This window comes from Cervus canadensis, chromosome 6 (genome assembly GCF_019320065.1).
Source record: "Cervus canadensis isolate Bull #8, Minnesota chromosome 6, ASM1932006v1, whole genome shotgun sequence".
NCBI classification, from domain to species: domain Eukaryota; kingdom Metazoa; phylum Chordata; class Mammalia; order Artiodactyla; family Cervidae; genus Cervus; species Cervus canadensis.
Window position 1 is genome coordinate 57,800,318 of NC_057391.1, and position 16,030 is coordinate 57,816,347.

The 16,030-nt window shown below is 38.3% G+C and overlaps 1 protein-coding gene across 4 annotated transcripts in view; it reads right to left on the bottom strand.

The window, feature by feature from the left end:
- Positions 1-16,030, bottom strand: part of SLC12A1 (solute carrier family 12 member 1) — an 89,765-nt gene that overhangs the window by 14,731 nt on the left and 59,004 nt on the right. For all 4 annotated transcript variants that reach the window (XM_043472064.1, XM_043472061.1, XM_043472062.1 and 1 more), the window contains exons 20-21: positions 13,753-13,835; positions 2,722-2,865 (exon numbers count right to left, since the gene is read on the bottom strand). In XM_043472064.1, coding sequence (XP_043327999.1) covers positions 2,722-2,865; positions 13,753-13,835 — 227 coding nt within the window. The remainder of the gene's footprint in view (positions 1-2,721; positions 2,866-13,752; positions 13,836-16,030) is intronic.

The following is a 16,030-nucleotide window of genomic DNA, read 5'->3' on the forward strand; positions in this document are numbered from 1 at the left end:
ATAAATCTATTCAGGAAAATAGAAGAAAGGTCATGACTTTGCGTTTTTTATACTTTTGGGAAAATAGTGAGCCCTATTCTCCACAAAAGAAAAGATAAAGGTCAAATCCCACAATAATTTAGATCACCTTCCATAGTTTAGAAAAATTTGATATTGATCTTATGATTACAGTTTTTACTATAGAGTAGTGAATTTTTTCAGATCCTTAGTAATCTGTCTCAGTGAAGAATTATTATTTAGACATGTAGCAATGCTAAATTATCTGATACAAAACCCAAAATATCCTCATTTTCCTAAATTTCATATATAACTCGGGTTACAATATCAGATGTACTTAAAAGTATTAATAGAACATGTAGTTATTGGTTTTCTAGAGATAACCAAAAGAATCAGAAGTATTCCTTCGCTAGACAATATGTTCATTTGAGCACAATTTTGGTATGAATTCCAGAAATATCTGGATTATAAAGGTTGCCAGGGACCTTGAGCATCTCAACTCTCCATGACCCTTTGGTCCTAACATAGGCCTGGCTTACTCTTCTGCTTTCTTTTCCTGGCATCTTGTGAGTCTAAAGTAAAGCCTCTTGAGCTATTTGAATTTCTACGAATGAGATGAAGAAGCCAGGAAATATGGATTAAAATTACCTCTTCTTGAGTTACAGTTAAGGGTGTACATAAAGTCCTTACAAATGTTTTAATGCAATTTGCACTCTTACATGGACACAGGGAAAGGGTATCAGAGAAGCAGGGCAGTGTTTGAGCAGAACCCTCATTCCTATTCTCCAGTAGGTGTTTCTTTGCTACACCCTATGTATTATTTCTCATTTCCACATCTTTGAAGGTTGTGACTTCATTGCTCTATTTCAAAGTGATAGTGTCAGCATTGTGCTTAGCGCAGAGCTGACAGCCTCGTTAGAGCTTCCTCTCTGATCTAAGAGGGTCTCAGGATGCTTTGTTCTGTCTTTTGCTGTTTCCATGGTTGGGCTGGTCAGTTCTGAAGCAATTATCTCATTTTGTTTCTATATCAGGACCACTAAAGGAGGAAGTAAATATGTTTACCAAGTGGACCAAACTCTGCCCCCACTTACAAGCAGATCAGAGCATCCAGAGGACTCCTGTATGCCTGGAGACTGAGCTTGGTCCTGATCTAGAACTTCAAAGAGTCCTCAACTGACAAAAGCCCAGAGCAGTAACGGGGCCTACTTCAGAGCTGTGCTTGAAAATTTAGGCATTGAAACAAAACATAACATAATTTTACTTTTCTGAACAATGAGACATGTTAACTTTCAGAGATGCATGTTTTTGCCAAAAGTATTGTCATGCAGAAACAGCGTTCTGGAATAAATAAGTTCCACTTTCACTAATAAGGACCTTACTACTTCTCTCCTCTCCATTAGCTAGAGAAGAATATGGGCTATGACTTCTGAATTTTCCATTGCTTCTCAGGTTGTACTGTTGCACAGAGCAAATTCAATGGGCAGTTAATTCTCATGACTACACCAAACAATTGTAAAGGAAAGAGGATAGTAGTTAGCATCCAGATGGTCTTATTCTAATATTTATACCTGGAAAGTCTTGATGTACCTCCAACTCAAGATTCAAACATCATTTTTCTAGAAAATGTCATTTTAAGGAAGGTAATACCCAGCAGATTCTCCCCTAGGCCATCAGATGTTTCTGGCACCCAAGGGTACCTCTAAGTATTTGAAGGGGAGAAATGTTTGGGCTTCTCATAATGTTATGTAGATATACAAAAATGTATTACAGGTTAAATTTGGTCCTTGGGTTATAGTAGGAAAATAAGAAAACTGAACCAGAGCTTTTCCAGGGTAAAGAGGTGGACTCTTTGAAAGATTGGCTCCTATAAACCTAGACCAGCAGCCTACTAAGTCTCAGTTTGGATCTTGCTACTTGACTTGGAGACCTTGCCAAAGAAATGATCTTTCCTGGGCTTCACACCAGTGAAGGACTTCATGAACTACAGGACTATTTGTGCATGAAAGAAATGAACCTTAACATTCTAATTTTCTACCAGCAGAGGTCGCTATGCACCTCATAAAAAACTTTCTGTAACGAGAGCAATTAAAAAAAAAATCAGTCATTTGAATCACCTGTTTATAAAACTTATAACAAGGTCTCATTCTGTGGGCCTCCATTCCTGGGATGTACACTGAACACTCAGAGATAAGTGTACCATTTAGCCAAAATCTGCAGGTAATTAGTGTCAATGAAGTTCCAAGTCCAGAATTCTGGTTTGTGATAAAGATGTAGTTTTGATATTAGAATTCTACCTGGATCCCTTACTTTCCTGTAACAGTCAACTTTCAGTCTCCTGAAATGTCTGCAAGGTGTGTGTGTGTGTATAGATAAACCAGTTTCGGTATTAGGTCATGAACTTCTATCCCCTTTACATCTTAACTAAGAACTTTTTTTTTTTTTTTGCTTCTTATGGCATTCAATCTGCTTAACCATTATATATCTTCAAAACTAAATATTATTTTAAAACAGAGAGCTTTTACAGTAAGATGATACAGAGGGGTGAATGTTGTTAACAAGTGACAATAGCTTCTACCTTTTAGCCATACTATCTTCTCTAAGGAAATGTCTTTTAGTCCTTACCTACACACAATGCCCCCAGTATCTTAGATATTGACTACTGACCCCTGAAGATTCATTTTGGCTCATTTTGTAACTTTTCTTGTAAATGTTAAAAGCACTTACCTTTCTTAGGAGTTGGCTTAGTAATGTTCAGCTTGCCAGCTTTTTTAAACAAGCCTCGGATGCCTCCATTTCCTTCTTCACTTTCATTATCTTTGATGGTGGCTTCCAAAGCCAGCCGCTCCTGTTCTAATTTCTCTAATTCGTCTGATGAAAGAAGACAAAAATCACTTACTTAACTCGGAACAACAAAGTTTCCAGGAACGGTCTTACTAATGATTTCAATATTGAAAATGGTGTGACTATGCAATTAAATGATTATTTATGCATAATATGATTTTTCTGAATGGTTTTTTAGAAGTAACACGAATCAATAAATTGTATTCAGAAAGTAACAACTAGCTCAGAAAACTGGCTCTGTTAAGTTATAATACATGAGGACACTGAGTTTTTTATCTGTGAGGGCAAAGGAGGAGGATATTTAATGCCATCTTTATTTACTACTGGCAAAACAAGATACAAGATCCACAGTATGTAAGATCTTGTACACTGAAAGCTACTGATTTACTGATCTAAGCTACCGGGCCAAGATATTTTACAACTGGGAGTAACAAAATTACAGAAGTATGCTGGGTGTATATCACACACACAGCACTGCCTCCTGAATTGAAACAAAACTAGAGAACAAGAATTAAAGAAAGAGAACCATATCTGATAATAAACTTACAGTGAAAAATATTTACCACCACCAAGTCTTTCCAATAAGTAAAATACTTTCTGGAGTGAGTGACCAAAGCAAAAGAAATAAAAGCTGACATTTCTGTGCGCCTGTCAGAGTCCACATTACTAAAAAGGGCCTCATGACACTTGAGTCTGCAATAAGAGTCAAGCTGTATAAAATGTCCTGTCCAGGATTTAGACCCACTCTCCAAGCTTTGATGCTGGGTCTGGACGCCTTTTATCTTTCCTGGATTCTGATGGTGACAGAAAGTTCCTAGCTGCTAGGTAATGCATTGCATCCCTTGCTGGCCTCAACCCGCATGGATCAGGGCAGTCATATGACTGTGCTAAAGACTGATGGACATTCTTGCTTACAGTGGTAAGGTGAGAGACTTGTCAGATCCCTTCATCTTCTTGCCTGCTGAGAACAGAGCCTTAGAAAATGAGCTAGGTTTGGAGGAAGAGTAGAAAACCTAGATTCAGTGTTACAAAACACTGGAAGGGCTTCTGTAAATGTCAACCCTAGGAGACTGTTGCCTTTTCTTTCTGGGAAGTGAAGCTATACAAACTCTAGATTTATCAATTATGTACTAACTAAATCTGTCAGGACAGTCACATCCCTAGACGGTGCTGTTATTCAGCTACACAGAATTGTCTGGCCCCTTTCCAGGTCCCAGCGATTAATCTTTTGCCAGTGGCATGAGATTTAAGGTCAAATCATCCATGTGATTTCCCCAAAGCTCCAAAGGTTCTCAAGATCAGCAGCTATAGAAAATCTAAGAAATTAGATGAATGGCATTAAAGCTTAGACAAGAGTTGCTTACGCCTGACTTTCGAAAGGTGAACATACGCTGTGTTGCACTGGGGTCATAACCAATTACAGCTCTGCTGCTGGCTTCATGTGATATTGGGCAAGTCACTTACTTTTCCTATGCCTCTGATTTCCTATCTGTGAAATGGAAAATCATAACCCCTCGCCTTTCCCACATCCTAGCTTTGCAAAAAGAATAAGCAACAGGTCCTGCATGGTGCTTTGTTGCTCCTTAGAGAACAAAGTAATGAATGCATTTCTATAGGCAGTGTATTTATTCGACTTCTGGAAATGGGCTTAGTCATGCAAAGCAAATCAAGGTCTTTGAGAAGCCTGGGAGTTATTTTAGAAGTTAATTATTACTGTACTTTCTTCGGGTGCCAGGGTCTATGCTGCACATTATTCATTCCCAAACAACTCTGAGAAAGTTACTATTATACCTTGTAGGTGAAGAAACTGAGGCTCAGAAAGTTTAAGTAATCTGTCTGATGTCACCCAGCAAATCACAGGGTTCCAGTGCAAAGGAGTCTGCTTGACTCCAAATTCTACATGCTATCCAACATGAAGACCCTCTGCTGTTGGCTTCTTACTATTATTTCAGAGTTGTTTTATTAACCTCCAACTCTTTATCCTCAGATGAACCTAAACACTCAGGTACATGGTGTAATGCCAAGCTAATTCCCCAAAACTTTGGTCTCTTCCAAATTGTCATTTTAAATAGAAGACCCTAAGGATACAGGTACATATGGCAGGCGGCCCTAGAGCAGCAGCTTCACTGTCCTGGCTGATGGCCCCCCAGCTGTTGCCCACTCTGTGGGGTGTTTCAAGGGGTCGGCTGTGGGGAAACCTATTCTTTGCAGTCATCTGGAAGGCAAGTATTTGCTGAGTTCCTCTAGGGGCAACTGCATAGTTTGCACTGGAGAGAGGATTCTTCGCCTTTTCTTTTCTTGGCAGGCTCTAGCATACCCTGTGATTGGCCACTAGTTGCCATGTTTTTTGTCCTCTAATTTGGACAAAGGAGGGGAAAAATAAACTCTCCTTTGTAAGGATTCAGCTGGCTAAGTGAACCGGGAGCTACTCCAATAATGTGCTCAGAAAGTATGTGCAAAGCCCATCCTGCACAGAGCAAACTGCAAAATCCCAGGCCTGCGAGACAAAACCAGACTTTGTGTGAGCGAGTCAGATTCAGCAGTTTCTTCAAAGACGACAGAGACAGAGGTTGACAGAGTCCATTCTAAAGGCTAAAGTCTGCCTGCTTGGACATCTTGGACTTTCAGATCCACACAGTGGTATGGTCACTCAAAGTGATTTTGCAAACTCTTATTAAAGTTAATTCTTAATTATGCACTTGGTAGGTGATCTAAGGCCCCCTTCTGCGCACTCCCTCCTTTTCTCTTTTCAGTGCTAAGTAGAAGTGACGTTTTGATTATCTATTCTCCTGCATTATCTATGTGGCCTACTGCTTGCCTCTGTTTGCATGCGAAATCACGAGTAGACTTTGTCAAAACATTTCTTTCAATTGGAGCTCTGGCTAGCTGACTTGTAAAAGTGTGCCTTTAATCACAAAAGAGATAAGGCCAGGGAATAGGAGTGGATAGATGTGATGATTGCCATAAGGCTGACTGAAAATTACTCATTTCATCACCGCTACCACCACCACCACCACAACATTACATTGTGGTATTTAGGATTCACAATGCTCTTTCCAATAGTGTCTTATTTCATCCCAGCATGAGTACTAGAATGAAAGCAGAGCTAGTAACATTCTCCCCATCCCCCCGTCCCCCCATTTTACTGTGAAGGAAACTTGGGTTTAGAGAGTTCAAGTGATTTGTTCAAGGTTGCATAGCTGGTGACCCCAGTTTTCTGTTTCCAATTCTAGTGTTCATCCCTCTACTGTCCTTCATCAGTGATGTGCTCTGACTTCCAATATCTCCCTGATGAAGCAATACCCAGTCTGCATGTTTTGAAAAACACCATTCTCAAATTGCTCAGTCAAGAAATTTCTATAACATTTCATATTTTTTTTTTTTTTTTTTGAGGAGTAGGAATAATTCTTTTCTGTTCACAAGAACATAGGAATAAGAAGAGGCACAGGTGATGAAACACAAGGCGGTCTGCCTGTCGAAGCCGTGCCAAGGGGGGAATGCCTCTTTTTTTTTGTTTTTTTTGTTTTATGTATTCCCAATCCCGATCCCCCCTCCCACCTCCCTCTCCACCCGATTCCTCTGGGTCTTCCCAGTGCACCAGGCCAGAGCACTTGTCTCATGCATCCCACCTGGGCTGGTGATCTGTTTCACCATAGATAGTATACATGCTGTTCTTTTGAAATATCCCACCCTCACATTCTCCCACAAAGTTCAAAAGTCTGTTCTGTATTTCTGTGTCTCTTTTTCTGTTTTGCATATAGGGTTATCGTTATCACCTTTCTAAATTCCATATATATGTGTTAGTATGCTGTAATGTTCTTTATCTTTCTGGCTTACTTCACTCTGTATAAGGGGCTCCAGCTTCATCCATCTCATTAGAACTGATTCAAATGAATTCTTTTTAATGGCTGAGTAACATTCCGTGGTGTATATGTACCACAGCTTCCTTATCCATTCATCTGCTGATGGGCATCTAGGTTGCTTCCATGTCCTGGCTATTATAAACAGTGCTGCGATGAACATTGGGGTGCACGTGTCTCTTTCAGATCTGGTTTCCTCAGTGTGTATGCCCAGAAGTGGGATTGCTGGGTCATATGGCAGTTCTATTTCCAGTTTTTTAAGAAATCTCCACACTGTTCTCCATATTGGCTGTACTAGTTTGCATTCCCACCAACAGTGTAAGAGGGTTCCCTTTTCTCCACACCCTCTCCAGCATTTATTGCTTTGTAGACTTTTGGATAGCAGCCATCCTGACTGGCGTGTAATGGTACCTCATTGTGGTTTTGATTTGCATTTCTCTGATAATGAGTGATGTTGAGCATCTTTTCATGTGTTTGTTAGCCATCTGTATGTCTTCTTTGGAGAAATGTCTGTTTAGTTCTTTGGCCCATTTTTTGATTGGGTCATTTATTTTTCTGGAATTGAGCTGCAGGAGTTGCTTGTATATTTTTGAGATTAATCCTTTGTCTGTTTCTTCATTTGCTATTATTTTCTCCCAATCTGAGGGCTGTCTTTTCACCTTGCTTATAGTTTTCTTTGTAGTGCAAAAGCTTTTAAGTTTCATTAGGTCCCATTTGTTTAGTTTTGCTTTTATTTCCAATATTCTGGGAGGTGGGTCATATTTTAATAATATTCTTCTTCAAACTTTATTCCACTAACTAAACTATGTGACATGGAATAGAGTTTTAAGATACATGTCTATTGTAATGCCACTAATTTGTAAACTCTTGGAGGGTAGCTTATGTCCTATTTCCTTACCACCACTTATTGAGAGTTTACTTTGTGTGAAGTACAATGCCAAACACTCCACAGCCATCATATCCCTTAATCCAAAACAACAAACCTGTTAGGTAGGTATTACGGTTATTCCCGTTAGAGTAATTGAATTTGAATCCAGACCTCTCTGATTCCAAAGCCTATGCTTAGGCGTCCCAGACTCCCTCTCAAACATTCTTAGATGTGTTCATTCCTCACTAGTGCCCATCACCGCAATCACTCAAGAATATTTTGCTGAAATGAAAGAACAGGTCAATTCTGTTTCATGTGGTGGGATACATTTGACACAGTTATCTCTATAAAGGAAGAAAAACAAGTGAAGAGCTGTCAGGGGTGGGGGTGGGTATAGTGTGCATGCATGGAGGGGTGTTGGTATAAAAGACAATGTTTGAAAGGAGAGTTCATGCCTTGTACAGAGTTACAAGAATAGGGGCTGAGAGCAGCTCACAGTACGGATCAGGCTGGCACCTAACAGAGGCAGGACATGAGGGATTAACCCCGAGAATGAGAGACGAGGAAAGGGCTCCTTACCCTGGAACTGGCCACCATCTGGGCACTGGTATGACTCTGAATCTTGCATACTAGATAGTTTCACATTATATCATATTTACAAAGCCATACTGCTCGGGAGAGAGTAAGAGCCTGGCTTTCTCTCATGCCAAGATTAAGAGAATCCCTGAGGTTTTAATGATGGGGGAGAAAAGCATAGACTTTCAAGATCTATCAGTTGAGTGTGAGTTTCTAACCAAGGCTTCCTACATACCCCCAAACAGTTATCACAGGAAGAACAAAGAGTGAAGCCTGAGCTGTAACCTCATGCAAATGCCAAAACCACTTGAACAGTAGTTGGTTTATTTTCAAGTGCTTTATAAATTGATTGTATGGTAACCAACTGCAGTGACTATTTTGAAATTCAATTTAGTTGTCAAGATTGCCTCGAATGGTCTATTTCCAGTATTTTTTTTTTTCCTCGTTTAACATGTCTTTTAGAAATAGGCAGGATTCTACAATTGAAATTCAGTCTGAATCTTCAGGATAGAGAGTAGTCAATTACCTGACAACAAAAGAGAGAGCAGGGAAACCCACTGAGGATTGTGTACCCTCTGACTTCACAGCATGCTTTTCTTTATTAATTATTAAATTATGATTCTTTCTTGGTCAATCAACTCAGAGCTGTAAATGCTCACATGAATCAATGTGCCGTACCCCAGGTGAAGTTTAGTTGAATTGAAGGCAGGAAGCAATCCTGCAGTGGTCGCCTTCCAATCAAGTAATTATTTACTATACTGCCATCTGTCTTTATTTTGCTAAGCCACTCCATCAGACACAGCAGAATCCTCGCGCTCTGAGACGGTCATAAATCGTGCAGTACTTCCACGGAACACTTGACCGCAATATATTGCGAATCACGTCTCATCACCTTATTTCCTACCAGTACAATTTGGACTCTGCGTTGTAGTTGGCAACTTGCTAAATACCCCTGGGAAGTGAGCAATATGAAATACTGCATTTTTTTGTGTGTTGTCAGGCAATAAATTAACTTCTTAAGAGAAACTATCAGCCATCAGTATTGGGTGAGTTGCTGCAGTATACAAGTTATAATGCTATGAGCATCAATCTTATTTACATAAAAAATTATTCTCCTCACATAAGCCTGTGACACAGTATAGAAATAATTGTCATTAGCTGGTAAATTACCTATAAAGTTGATTTCTATTCACTGCTTTATTAACTACAGTATATGAGCACTCTGAATTGCTAATATTTCCTTTAAATTATAATCTGTGATGACACCGTGGTGTCGGTGTTGGAAAAGCTATGATGATAATCATTAACATATTGTAATGCAATACTTAAGATTTATCAGGCTCTTATTAAGCCCTGTATTACAGTATAATACAATGAAATGCAAGCTTATTTCTTCCAATTCAAAATCTAATATGAGGGTTGTGGCATAAATTACATAAACTTCAAAACAATGCATAGAAATGTGGGGTAAAGTTAATTTCTATCATTATGCCGCTGTTTTTCTACAGGTTCATGTATTTGTGTAATGTTGTTTTGGTTTACTCTAGATAATTGGTACTTATAATTATTTTATTAGCATCCTACTGCATTTTTCCTTCCTTGACTAAGAAGCAAAAATATTTCAAACATCAAAGTTGATATAAATCAGATAATTCCCTTGGGAAATTAAAAGGGGATGCAGTTCACTGCCAGGATTCTTTCAGAAATATACAGAATTTGCTGGCTGTATTGCTTTATAGAACTAAATTGACAGGGCATTTTGGCAGATGGAGCAGTGAGGGGTGGGAGCTGTATCACATCTTTCAGCCTGAAGAGATCAACATACAAAGCAAATGTGTAATTTAATACAAATTATAGTTTGCATTCTTATTTTTTAGATGGAAAGACAGGACAACTCAAAAGGCAGAAAAATCAAACTAAAATGTAGAAGTTAACAAACTAGGTCTCTTAATATTAGGTTCTTGTGATTGTCCTCAGAGTCATGTTTATCTTACCATAGTCAAAAAGCCCCTATGCTGGGTTTTTTAAGGAATAGATAGAAATGGCTTTGTTTCATTCCTATCTCTCCAGTTTCACCACTGCTTCTCATTATGTAAGTCATTTTCCTCTAGTTCTCCTCTTTTAAAAGGTAGAATAGAGGCTTCAGATACACACAGGTTTGAATCTTAGCTCTACCAATTACTGGTGCTGTGAATCTTAGTTAAGCCTCAATTTTATTAGCTGTAAAATGGGGACAATGATAGTATTTGCCTGATAGGGGAGTTGGGGTGATAACGATTATAATATGTGTGAACATGAAGCATAACACATGACACATAGTAAGTGCTCGAAAGTGTTAGCTATGATTGCTATTAATGCATTACATTCTATTAGGAAGGAATATAAATTAATCGTGACTACCACATAGAATTAGTATATCTGACCTGAAGATGTAAAAGGTCCATGAAAAAGAAAAGGGACATAGAAAGGAAGCCTGCAGGCATGAAAGATAGCCTTAACACAGCAATTTTACATAGAATGGATTCTACTCTGAGTTTTATTTTTTAAAGTTCTTCATGCAGAATTATAGAGTATGCATATCAGATAGTGACTCTCCATCTTATACAAATGCTTGATTTCTAATTTCTTCTTCTTTTTCCTGCTCTCTTGCAACAAAAGAATTGTTACATCATAAAATTCACCTGATTCACTCATGGTTCCTTCTGTTAGGATGAGAGAGAGGTGAAATGGCCAAAAAAAAAAAAAAAAAAGACTCTGAACCCATCAGCCAGTTGCACTCTCAAATCTCTTGTAGGGTTTTCCTTTCTGTGAACCTACCCAGCAAAACCCTGATCCTCTCAACCCCAGAGATCAAATGTCACTAGAGAAAAAGCAGACAGCTAGCAAAATTACTCCAGCTTCACAGAGAGAATTGAGAATATTGTGAATGATCTTCCTCAGTTTACCACTCCTGCAAATCCACATAACTCTTCATCAATCCTCACTTCTTTTATTCCAATTTTAGAAGATGGAGCAGTTTTCTTCTGTGTCACGCCAACTCTTCCATCCATGCCCTTCCTTTGATCTTCCCCTTCCTCCAGGATCTTATTCCATGGCCATCTCTTTCTTTATCCTCGTCTTCACTCTCTCCTGCTCTTTAGAACCCATTTCTTTTTTCACCTGGAAACAAACACTTCTCCTATTCTGAGGTCTATAGTAGACCTCCTCAGCCTTATTCCTCTCCTTAGCTCCTGGTGGTGGGCCATATCCACATTCTCTGCTTCATCATCTCACACCCTCTCCCTAACCCACTGCACTCTGGATTCTGTCAACACTGCTCTACAGACATTGTTCTAAGATTATCTGTGCCATGTCTGTTATATTTCATTTGCAATTTACTGGTGTTTTTGCTGTATTTGACTCTGCTGATGGTTCGCATTCTGAGCACTCTGCTCCCATGACTTCCATGACAACACAGACTCCTGGTGCCTTTTCGTCTCTGGCCACTGCTTCCTCGGTCTTCCTTTGGGACCTTTGTCTTGTGCCTTGGGGCTCTCAACCCTTACACGCATTTTGGGTTGTATTTTCCAGTGTCACAGTTTCAATTTTCACCTTAATTATGGTGTTCCTTGTATTCGTTTGGTAGAGCTGCCATGATATATACCGTGTATATGGGCAGAACACAACTGAAATTTATTTTCTCGCAGTTCTAGAAAATAACACTAAGGTCAAGGTGTTGGCAGGGTTGGTTCATTCTGCGGCCTCTGTCTTTGGTTTGCAGATGGCCATCTTTTCCTTTTGACTTCATGTGATCTTTCCTGTGTGCTTGTCTGTGTCCTAATCTCTCTTCCTGAGGACTCCATTCATATGGGATTAGGACCCAACCCAGGGATCTCATTTTACCTTACCTATTTGATTAAAGACGCTGTCTCCAAATATAGCCACACTGTGAGGTTAGGACTTAACAACATACAAATTCTGGGGGTATATAATTTGATCCAAAACATCTAAATCATCATCTCCAGTTCAGATTTGTCCTTTAAGTCTAGGACTATCTAACTGCCTATTGGACATTTCCAGTAGGATTTCCTATAGGACATTGTTTACAACTGAACCAGACATCTCTTCATTATACCTACTACTCTCTCTTCCTCTTGTGGTTCCCATTTCCACTAATAGCACCACCGTTCACTGTCAGCCAAGGAATCAAGGAATCTTTTTCCTCTTGTCCCTCTCTCCCATCGCACACATCCTATCAAACCCAGAAGTCTGCTTTTTGTACCCCCAAAGTACACTGTCCTTTTCTCTCCATCCCCTGAGAGAGGCTGCTCTAGTCCAAGCTGTCACCTGCTCACTTTGATTATGAAAATCTTTTTGATTTATATTTCTGTCTCTGGTCTAGTCCTCTTCAAGTCCATCCTCCATGTAACTGAAAGAGTATGAGATCTAAAACTCAAATTTCACCATATTATTCCCTCCCTTCAAATCTCTTCAGCAGTTCCTCATTGTCCATAGAATATGGTCTGTGCTTTTTAATAAGGCAAATGAGCCTTTTGAATCAGGATCTTTTATCAGCAGCCTTATATTTCACTATGATCTGCTTCAGTAATATGAATGTGCTTTCAGGTGTCCATATACCTCACTCCTCCATAGTCCCACATCTTTGCTAATGCTCTCTTCTTTGCCAAGAATGCTGTTGCTCAAATTCTCTTTTTTTCTCTCTCCAACCATTAGCTAGTTAGCTCCTACTTGGCCAGGAAGCCTTCCTGGAATTAAGTGCCCCTTTTTCCTTTTCCATAGTACCCTATTAATATAGCTATTATCACACTAATAGTGCACCCATTTCCGTTACAAGGCTATGATACAGACTCTTAGTAGTCTTAGTCTATCCAGCACTGCAATATACACCATACCTGGTACACAAGAGGTTACCCCCAAATATCCTTCTGTTTTAGTATCATCTTGTCAGTGCACTCCATTGTGAAGTTCAGCTAAAGAGGTGAGTCAAGGATTAGTGACCTATCCTAGTGTTTTGCTGACTCTTTGGATGTGTCCTTCACTTTATACACAAGAGGGTATGTTTATACTCTAAGACTTAACAAGGAGTTTATGGAATCCTCTACAGGGAAAAAGCAGAATCACTAATCTGAATTAGTGCTTCTGTCTCTGACTTAGATTAGTGATTCACAGCATGATACATTCAGGCTCATTTCCATATTAGCTACAAACCAGATCACAGACTCTTAAACAAAATACATGCTTTTCCAAGGAAATAATTAATCTTCATTTTTTTGAAACATCTTGCAAAAATTAATTTGGCAGTTTACTTCACCAAATGTATTTATTTTTAGTGATACTAGGTTTGTGGTTTTGTGATGAGAAGTCTGATAACTGCCCTGAATTATTCTATATTTCTGGTTAGCAAGACAAACACCACTTATGTTAACAATGAGAAAAACACAGGGAAAGGGTACACCTTGTGTAGGGCAAGAACGTTGTCCTGCCAAGAGCTCCGTTGTTAGCAGGTTTTGTCTGTATTGGGCTCTGCACTATCCCCTCGCACCTAGAACAACACCAGGCAGGGGTAGGTGCTCGGTGAATATCTGGTTGTTGAATGAAGATAGTACATACCTTGCACCTGAAGAACCTGGGAGATGTCAAACCCTTGGCTGATTCTGACTATGACAACACCAATCTCAAAATCAAACGCATCACTGAAAGAGGAAACAAAATAGTTAGTGATTTAAATGACTCAATCCTCAAGATTTGGACTCATACTAAACTTCTAGGATTTTAATGTAATTAAGCTACCAAAATTTACTTTTGAACATAGTCAAGAGTTGATGCTTTTTCTGTTTGCTTGTTTTCCCTTTATGTCTTTTAAAAATGTATTCCGAGGAAAGGTAACTAACTCTTATTCAAACAATACTATCAACTAGAATTTTAAGATTAGAATTTTGATTATTTAAAATATTTTATTCTTTTCTAATGTAAACAAAACAATCACTGTACAGAAGTCTCAAGGCCACAAACCCTTTGAAATTACCAGCCAAACTGCTTACCCATTGAGGGGGAATCCTACAACATTTTTGACAGCAAGTTCCCAGTTAAAAATGTCTCCAGTTCCTCTAAGAAACTTTCATTATTGATTTTAGAGAGACCATTTGAAGTAACTTTTTCAAGGCAACCCTATCCTGATGAAGTTGGCTGTTGTATCTTCTCTAAACCCAACCCAATGGAATTAGACTATCTAGAGGGGAAAGAAATACTAGTTCTTTTATCTCCATTCTTATAAAATACATTTTCCCTGCCCTGAAATATCAGGCAAACCAATTGGTACTTTGCATTCATTTGAAATAGTCTCCCTGGGAGTTCCTTTGTTCAATCTTTTATGGATCTGAAGCCCAAAGAGACTTTTCATTTGGTCACCCTTTCCCAGAAACTATAGAGATATGCAAAAAAAAAGTCTCTTGCCAAAATAAACCTCAATTTTCGAATAGCAATATAAATAAGTTCAGTATAGTAATAATATCCATTCAAAATTTGAACCATAAGTGTACTTCACTTAAAATAATAGATCCATTCTAGCAAAAGTTCCACAAAGTAATATCCTGATCAATCTTATTTCTAAGTGTCCTTGATTATAAAAAGTAGACAGTGTGTTCCACAAAAGGTATCTGAATTCTGTGTTAGGCAAAATTATCCAGGACCAGGATATTGTATAATGACAAAGGTCCTTAAAAGTAAAATTTGGAAGCAGAGGATGAGGTTAGAGCAATGTGGTGGGAGAAGGACTTGACCATTAAAAGCTGTAAAGATGGAGACAGAGGCCATGAGCAGTGGGATGCCTCTAGAACCTAGAAAAGGCAAGGCTAGGAATTCTCTCCTAGAACCTCCAGAAGGGAAAACAGTCCAGGGGGTTGGTGTAAGACTTGTTTTGTTTTAATTGAAGTAGAGTTGATTTACAATGTTGTGTTAGTTTTCAGTGTATAGCAAAGTGATTCAGTTATATATAGATATTCTTTTCCATTATAGTTTATTACAGGATATTGAATATAGTTTCCTGTGCTATACAGTGGGACCATGTTATTTATTTTATATATAGTAGTTTGTACCTACTAATACCAAGCTCCTAATTTATCTCTCCCCTACCTCCTTTCTCTTTGGTAACCTTAAGTTTATTTTCTAAGTCTGTGAGCCTGTCTGTTTTGTAAATATGTTCATTTGTATCATTTTAGATTCCACATATAACTGATATCATATGGTATTTTTCTTTCTCTTTCAGACAGTCAGACTTTTAACCTACACTTTTGTAAGCTAACACATTTGTGTTGTTTTAAGCCACTAACTTTGAGGTCATTTGTTATGACAGCCCATGAAAACTAATAAAAGTCTAATTAAAATTAAATCATACTTATGAATATTATGAAATTTAAAATCTTTTACTCAAAGAAAATGGTATCAATAAAATATTGTATTATTGTAGTAATACCCCTTTATGTTAATAATAGTACTGTGCTTTAAGTCATTAAAAAAATAAAATGAAAAAGTTAGAGAAATACAAAATGGATATCTGATTGTCTTCCTTTTGTGTTGACTCCATTTGCTGTGGTAATAAAATCATTTAACTTTATCAAGCCAGCTAAGTTTTATACTAGTACAAATTTGATCCACCTTAACACTAAATTTTATTACCAATGATTAATTTGTATAAAAGCCAGGAGTCTCCCCAGCTTAATTTTTGGTTCTTTGAAATTTTAGAATATTTCAGATGGTAGGGAGGTTGGAAGATGAACTCAGATAATATTATATCACTAATGGACTCTTTGACCGAAGATTCACTTATTTTTTCCTTTTTACTCCACCCCTCTTTCTTTCTAAAGATGAGGATGAAACTTTACTGAAGAAT